At 54.4% G+C, this 8232-nt stretch overlaps 1 protein-coding gene across 1 annotated transcript in view; it reads right to left on the bottom strand.

The window, feature by feature from the left end:
• Window positions 1-1840: 1840 nt before the first annotated feature.
• Window positions 1841-8232, bottom strand: part of HADHA (hydroxyacyl-CoA dehydrogenase trifunctional multienzyme complex subunit alpha) — a 48352-nt gene continuing 41960 nt past the window's right edge. The window contains exons 14-20 of the mRNA XM_004582650.4: window positions 7606-7692; window positions 5478-5618; window positions 4419-4487; window positions 3611-3806; window positions 3072-3186; window positions 2438-2583; window positions 1841-2352 (exon numbers count right to left, since the gene is read on the bottom strand). Of these exons, the coding sequence (XP_004582707.2) occupies window positions 2207-2352; window positions 2438-2583; window positions 3072-3186; window positions 3611-3806; window positions 4419-4487; window positions 5478-5618; window positions 7606-7692 (900 nt within the window). The 3' untranslated portion in view covers window positions 1841-2206. The remainder of the gene's footprint in view (window positions 2353-2437; window positions 2584-3071; window positions 3187-3610; window positions 3807-4418; window positions 4488-5477; window positions 5619-7605; window positions 7693-8232) is intronic.

The following is an 8232-nucleotide window of genomic DNA, read 5'->3' as shown; positions in this document are numbered from 1 at the left end:
TCCCTCCTATCTCCCAGTCTGGGTTTAGGAGTCTCCCTAGAAGCACAGGTGAATGAAGCCTGAGCCCATGCCATGGTGCCTGGAGCCTCCCCTCTGGCTCCAGTCCTGATGTGCCAGCTTGGAAGCACACAGTGCTACTGTTGGCCTGTCCAGGGAGGTGTCCCTTGGCGGTGCCCCAGCTCTGTGCATACCTCATTGTGACCACCCACCCTACCTTGGTCTCCAGAGACCTGCTCAGAGCCAGGGCAGGTTTGAAGGGCTGAAGCAACTAGGTGACTGATTTCCCTTGTGCCCAGCTCCTGCCCCCGTCTGGTTCTGATGAACACAGTCCTGCCTTGTGCTGTGGCACTGGCGGTTGAGAGAGAATGCTAGGTTGCAATGGACAACCCACTTTTCCCTTTCCCTTTTCAGTTTTGTATTTGGTCACAGGATTTGGGACAGATTTTTGTACCCTTGGATCCCAGGTGTGGGTGGCATGTTTGGCCCTCAGAGTGGTCACTGCACAGCACCATCCCTCATGCTCACCAGTGCCAGGGCCCCAGAGCTGCCTGCCTTCTCTGCCCTCCCTAGTCTACCTAGATATTTATTTCCTCCAGTTTTTATCTTAGAAGTAGCAGCCAAGCTGTGCTGGCGCCCATGTCCCAGCAGCGGAATAGGGCACAGGAACTGGTGTGAAACACATCTAATGAATCTTCAAGGACCAGTGGAATAAATGCCAGCCTGCTGACGGATGGTGCAGGTGTAATTCTGGGGGTCAGCTGCTTGCTTTCAGAGGGCTGTGGGCCTCGGCAGGTCCATGGGTGTCCCGACAGGTGAGAACCTTGGAGTATCATGGGCACAGGGCTGGCTCAGGTTCCTGGAGGCAGCTCGATGTGGTCCTGAGTCTGGTCTACCCTTCAGGACCCCACTGACTCTTGATGTTTCAGAGTCACATCTTGTACAGCTGAAGAGATCCCAATGTCAAGGTGAATGTCCGGCCTGGCAGAACGCTCGCTTTCAGGCTCACAAACCCCTGGGTGTAGAAGCCTGTAATGGCTTTGGAGTGGATGGCCTGTTCGCTGCTTTTTACTCCTCACCCAGAGACCCTCACTCAAGGTGAACTTCAGGGTCTGTCTCCTAGCAGCCTGCAGTGCCAAGCTGGGTCCATGCTGAAATGCCTGCCTGCCAGGCCCAACCACAGAGCCAGGAGCAGGGCAGGACATGGAGTCCTGCTAGCGGGCGGCATCTAAGAATGTACCAGGGGCTGGACTGTAATCTGCACATACATGTTCAGTGTGCCTCCAGCTTGACCAGGCCTAGCCGAGGCCCCAGTGCCACTTACCTGACCAGGCCAGTGCTTCTGCCAGGACACAAGGAGGAATGTTCCATACATGGGATAGGTGGAGGGCAGGCAAGTGGAGACCACAGCAGAGAGCAGGTGGCATGGCCAGGGGGAGTGCTCCCATGCTGCCCCCATCCCTGTGCAGGTATCTCCCACCTCCACAGCTAGAGTGCCCAAGGCATGTAGGAGTGCTGGGTGGCACAAACTGCACCCCGACAAATGCACTGGGTCTGATCAGATAGCAGGATGTCTAATCTGGGAAAATGGGGCTTCTATATCCCAGTGTACCAGCTGCTTATGTTCCTGCTGCCCTGGCTAACCGAGGTCACTTCTTGGGGGAAGCCCAACCTGGCCAGGATTTCAGTGGCTTCAGGCATGTCCATTCCCTTTCTCATGCCCTGGCTGCCTCTGAAAGGGCTGCCTGGAACCCTCTAGCATGGGGCTTTAATCCAGCTCACCTCCTGATGGAGGGTTTAGATTAGAAGCACAAAGATAAGGAAGGAAGAAGCAGACAGAGCCTGAGGGGTCTGGTTTTATTGTTGCCCTGTGTTGGCTGGGTGTGGAACTGCCCTCACTATGTTGGCCACCACGGCCCCCTGAAGGAACAGACAGCAAAGGTGGCTCCAGAGGGCTCGGACCGGTCACTCTGGGCCTTGGGGCTTACCAAGACAGCCCAGTGGGTCCCGCCTTCCAGCATGAAGTGCAAACTACGTCACAGTCAGACTTCACTGGGAGGGAGATGTGGTCCTAGCTGAAGGCACTTTAATCAAGCAGCAAGCCCTAGGCCACTGTGTGTCCTCCTCCTGGTCTTGTGCTAATACCAGACAGTGTCCAAGGAGCAGCAGCCCGGCCAGTGACAGGGTGGTGTGCTGGGCAGTGAGCGGCTCACTGGTAGAACTTCTTGCCGGGGCTGTTGGCATGGTCGATTAGCAGCTGACATGGGGTGAACTGCTGGCCATAGGCAGCCTCGTACTTGCGGAGTCGGTCTACTACCTTCTGAGCACCGAACAGGTCCACGAAGCGGAAGGGCCCTGGACAGCAGAAAGGCACTCAGTGGAAGGGGCAGTGAGCAGAGCTCTAGGGCCAGGTGAGCCCCTCCCATCCTGCAGGACCAACCTCCTAGGGCAGGCGGGAAGCCAAGCCCAAAGACGGCTCCAATGTCTCCCTCGGCGGGTGTGGCTAGGATCCCTTCCTGCAGGCACATGACTGCCTCGTTCACAAACCTTGTCAGCAGGCGGTACTGGATGTCCTCATCGGAGGAGCTGTGAAGCACAACACACCCTGAGGCACAGTGCACAACACACAGGGGACTGCCAGGGGCCCGGGGCTGAGTGTGCAGGGAGGACAGGGCTGGCTGCTCTGCAGAGATGTGCCGGGGCCCCACCTTACCCCAGGAAAAGGGGAGCGGACGTTCTTGGCCCCGAGCCACAGGGAACCGAGTCTCGCAACAGGGCTGTTTCTCGGCCATTTTCTGACTTTAACAATGGTTAAGTGCATCCACATCAGAACATGGCTCTGGGAAGGCAGGGGGCCTTGCTGCTGTAGGGACCCTCCTAGGGACAGCACAGTCCACCTGAAGGCCCCATGGAGCCCAGGGAGACCGTGTGAGGCTCCGCATGTGTGGAGAGCCAGCACTGGGGACACTCTTCCTCAGGGGTGCGAGTGGCAAGGACAGGGAATGGGGCCAGGGCAGCTCTGGGCAGCCAGAGACACTGCATTTCCATGCCTGGGGCTCCTTGAGGGCACTTACACCTCAGGCTTGGCAGGCAGCTTCAGACTCGCCAAAATACTGTCCATGTCAGGATTCAGATTCTTATTTTTTGAGCCCTCCTGATAGATGTAAAAGCCTTTCCCAGACTTGCGACCTGTAAAAGTAAGAAAAGGCTGTGTTGCCACTGACTCTTCTCAGAGCCAGGGCCTGAGAATTCTCATCCTGTTGGTTGGTCATGAGCTCTGGCTTCTCTGAATTCTGGAATCTCTGTCTCATTCATTCTAGCAGCAGAGCTGGACCTGGGGCTACCGGGTGAGCTTTAATGTCCAGAAACACAAGGTGGGGGTCAGGTCTTGGAAAAAGCCCCCTCCCCAGGGGCCTCCACTGTGTCCACGATGCTGAGGGGTGGCTAGGCAGCAGTAGCTGCCCAGAAAGCTGGGGTGCTGCCTTTCTCCACGCTTCATTGCACCCTAAAGTAGTTTTCGTAAAATCCTGTGACATCCCCAGACTTCCACACCAGCCTGCTCTGACTACGGAGGACAGAGTGGGACTGGCTGTGGTGCCCCGAGCTCACGCACCCAGGAAGCCCTTGGAGACCATCTGCTGCAGCAGCTCCAGGCTCCCGCCTCCGAACCGCTCCCCGAAGGCCTTGCCCAGATCCTCGGCCACATGCTTTGCTACGTCCACGCCGACTTCATCCGCCAGAGTGGCAGCGCCCACAGGAAAGCCAAAGCTGGTGCTCAGGGAATCCAGCTTCTTGGGGCCAACACCTTCCTGAGCAATGAGTGAAGGAGGGCATCAGGAGAGGGTATCCCAGGCCCTCCTTCCACCCAAATCTCTCCAGACTGATCCCAAAACAGCTGCTGCAAAAGCTGCTTTTGGGGGCTGCCTGGCCAGGTTCAAGACTGGCTCATGGACCACTGGTGGGAAGTCTGGTCTTTCACAACACCTGACAAATGTGTAGCGCACACTTTTTGCCCGCAATTTTGTCAGCAGGGCAGCCCCATGGCAGACATGGCAGAGGGAGCCAAGGTGGAGCAGGGACCCAGGGCTTTGCATGAGTGGCTGATTGCCCAGCCAGGGTAAGACCTGGCCAGTCACAGAAGTGCACACGTGGCAGGAACACAGGCAGCCCTGGTCAGACCCAGTGAGCCCTGCTATGCAAGGTACTCTCCAGAGGCGAGGCAGAAAGAGCAGAGCGGGAGGAAGCGAAGTGAGCCATTAGCCTTATTGCAGTGTTGGCCCAACAATTCCTGCTACCATGCAGAAAAAGGCACCAAAGGGCCTTCCAGGAGAAGAGGTGGGAGCTGGCACATGGCAGGCAGGAAGTGTGTCCACAGCTCTGTGTGCCGGAAGATAACTGGTGCACTTGCGGGCATTCCCTACCTGCAGGATCCGTATGACTTCAGACATCATGGGGGCCAGACACCTGGTGGTATAGAAGCCAGGTCCATCCTGCAAGGGAGAGAACGTGACCTCACTGCCCATCCCTGCTCCTACTCCCCACTCCTGAGTCCAAAACCAGTCTCCGCACCTGACATTTCTGCAGAGTGTAAGGTGATTTAAAAATCTGAATCTGAATTCTTAAAGAAAAGGAGGTTGGCATTTGGCACAGGGAGTTAAGATGTCACCTGCAATGCCAGCATCCATGTGAGCACTAGCCTGAGGCCCTGATGCTCTACTTCCATCCCAGCTCCTTGCTAATGGCCTGTGCCACTCATGTAGAAGATTGGATGGAATTCCTTTTTTTTTTTAAAGATTTATTTTTATTACAAAGTCAGATATACAGAGAGAGGAGGAGAGACAGAGAGGAAGATCTTCCCTCCGATGATTCACTCCCCAAGTGACCGCAATGGCCGGTGCGCGCCGATCCGATGCCAGGAACCTCTTCCGGGTCTCCCATGCGGGTGCAGGGTTCCAATACATTGGGCCGTCCTCGACTGCTTTCCCAGGCCACAAGCAGGGAGCTGGATGGGAAGTGGAGCTTCCGGGATTAGAACCGGCGCCCATATGGGATCCCGGGGCGTTTGAGGCGAGGACTTTAGCCGCTAGGCCACGCCGCCGGGCCCTGGATGGAATTCTGAACTACCAGCTTTAGCCGGTCATAGCCTCTGCCATTTGGGGGGTGAACTAGCAGATGAAACTAGCAGATGAAAACAAATCTAAAAAATAAAAACTGCAGGGCAGCCACTCCAGGGGTAGCCTGTTACACTATATCATTTCATGGTCACCTTCAAGGTTTGCAATGCTAGGAGACTGCCACCTCCGATGCTCCCCATTCCTGCCTCCTCTGGGTGGCACCAAGCTAATACCTCTGTCCATCATGGATACAGTCAAGGGGGAAACCCAGCTAAAGCAGGGCTGATCTGCTAAGAACAAGTATCAGCAAGCCTGAAGGTATGAGGAGTGCTAACCAGAGGCAGCCACTGTCACACGGCTCCTTACCTTAACCACAATAATAAGTTTCCCCTGCTTGAGGCCCACTGCTACAGCTGAAGCGGTCGTGTCCTTGGAAGTTTTCTGGGTGGTGACAATCTCCAGCAGCTGCATCTTGTCCACGGGGGAGAAGTAGTGCATGCCAATGACCTGGCAGGGGAAGCGAGGGCTGGATATGAGTGTTGGGTGAGGCATCTAACATGGTCCCTTTCCACTAGGTGACACTGGGGAGGTAGGGGAACAGAGCAACACCACTTGATAGTCAGGTGGCTTGGTCCCCTGCATTTAGGGAGAGCCTACTGGGACCCTCTGGCTTTTCCATTTGCTTCTGAGACATTTGATCCTCCTACCCACAGCACAGTAAATGCCAAAATCACAGCCCCAGCCAAACTGCATTTAGTGAGATGAGGTAGAAAAGTTTTCACTTGCATAACTACTGCCTCTGATGGATTAGCCAATAGGTCTACTCTGAGCTGAAAGACAGCAGAAGGATTAGGCTGGATGCTAAGCCCTCCTGGGGATTCTGGCACATGCCAAGAAGCCCTCAGCAAACCGAGGGTTATGTGGTCTTCCCAGCAGAGCTGTGAATGATGTTTATTCCACCTACCTGGTGCTGAGACTGCCCCGTCATCAGCTGTAGGGAACAACAGCCAGGACTGTCCACTGTTCCTTAATCAGACAATGACATACTCCTTTCATCCACTCCCTTATAATCCTGAACTGCTCAGTCTAACTATCAAAGTTAAAAGCAGCAGCTAAGGGTGAGCTGGCAAAGGGCAGCATGGATGCCACCACAGGCCTGTGTCCACAGCCCGACCACTGAGCACTATGCAACATGATACAGCTATCCCTCAGAGTGTTTGACAACGATGAATTCAGGGACCCCAGTATATTAAAATCCCCTTTCAAGCCCCTCCTACAATAGAATCAATGTTCAGCCATCTGTACATTTTGTCATCTCCACATTACTTCTCACACCTAGTACAATGTAAATGCCAACTATGGCTGTTATACTGTACCATGTAGGGATAACACCAAGAAGAGGGAAGTCAGCACATGATCAGTACAGGTGCACCTCCAGAGGATGAGGAAACACTGTGATCACCAACCCCCAGGGGTTTCTTCACGACTCTAACACTGGACCTGACTGAGATCATGTCAGCATTTACTGACATAGATAGCCTATATACAACAAAACACACAGGTCTTCAAGCACTTAATGACTTTTGATAACTGTATATGCCCTAGAGCAAAACACAATTCTGTCACTCAGAGGGCTGGGCCAAGGGTGAGCATTCATTGTTGATCTCAGTTGAAGCACTGATGGTCTTGTGTCTCAGGAAGGCCCTATTGGGGGCAAACTGAGGCAGCTGTTCACCTCACCCAGTTCCCCAGCTAGTGGGTGAGACTGGCTAGCTAAGACCCCTGCACGAGTATCATCCTCTGCTCCCGCAGAGGGGGACCAGAGGTTGGCAGCAAAGGAACAGCAGGGACTCCTGTTCACTGCTCTCAGGTAGTGCACTGCGGCTTCAAGGCAGTCTCAGCTGACTGTGCACTGTTCCGTATGCTCAGGCTGTCACCTGCCATGGCTTCCTGCTGTCTGTGGCCTGCCTCTCTCATGGTCACATCACCTCCCCTTGCTGTCAGGAGCCTAAGCCACTCTGCTCTGGCAAGCTGTAAGAGGAGGGACAAAGAGGCTTTTGTGTTTTCAGTATAGACTGCGTATGAACAACCACAGCTGCTTAAAGGGCTTTTCTGGCTCCTACCTACCTTTGGCTGAGTCTGGTCAGCTGTGGCTAACTGGTAGCCTCCAGAGAAGGGGGCTGTCTTCTCCTTTCTTATATAATTTCTCTTCTTTCCCCTTGATGAATCAGCCCTTCATATCCCGAGTAGATGGTCTCAGGTAATAGTAGCTGCGGCCACCACACATTCTGACCAGAGCTGGCATTAGTGAGAAACCAACCCCAAGCAGCCCCAGACTGCCTGCAGCCAACTCATGTTCTATGACATCCCTTCTCATTTTAGGGCCAAACTTTCATTGTCTAAGTGTAATACCCAAAAGGGATGTGGTCCCAGCTTTCACCAGTGAGCCTGAAGCAGCTCAACACTGCAGGGTGCCCCTCTGCTCGGCACTTACCTTCTCCGGTCTTTTGCTGACAGCAGCAATTTCATTGATGGGGAGAGCAGATGTGTTACTGGCAAAGATACAATGATCTGGAATGACCTGCGGAGAAAAGCGGTTAAGAGCATGTCACGTAAGCCCAGGAGAGGACTGGTGTGCACAGCCCAGCCAATGAGCGACGCCTGGGCTTGCCCACCTCGTGCACTGGGAGATGCTTGCTATCAGTCACTTGGACATTGATGGAGTTACCCAGGGGCTTCAGGGCGGGGGCAGGTGCTGACTTGCTCTGTGCCCACTCAACCTTCCTCTAGCTAGGGGTTACCCTAAGGCCATCTAATGGAGACTCCATCTGGGAAGCTGGGTGAATCAAAAGTGTCTGATGAACAATGAAAAGATTGCATGAATTGAGCACAGCGTCAACGCCTCTTCCTGTTTGGATCTGCCCTGGAGTCTGGAAGTTTTGACCCCGAGCCCTGCCTTCACCTTCACAAGAACAAGTCACAGGGCCTGGTGTGGTAGCCTAGCGGCAGAAGTCTTCCTCGTCTTGTAAGCATTGGAATCTCATATGGGTGCCAGTTCTAATCCCAGCAGCCCTGCTTCCCATCCAGCTCTCTGCTTGTGGTCTGGGAAGGCAGTGGAGAA

This window comes from Ochotona princeps, chromosome 8 (genome assembly GCF_030435755.1).
Source record: "Ochotona princeps isolate mOchPri1 chromosome 8, mOchPri1.hap1, whole genome shotgun sequence".
In the NCBI taxonomy this organism is placed as follows: Eukaryota; Metazoa; Chordata; class Mammalia; order Lagomorpha; family Ochotonidae; genus Ochotona; species Ochotona princeps.
Note: the sequence above shows the minus strand (reverse complement) of the source record. Positions and strands in the feature narration are given on the sequence as shown.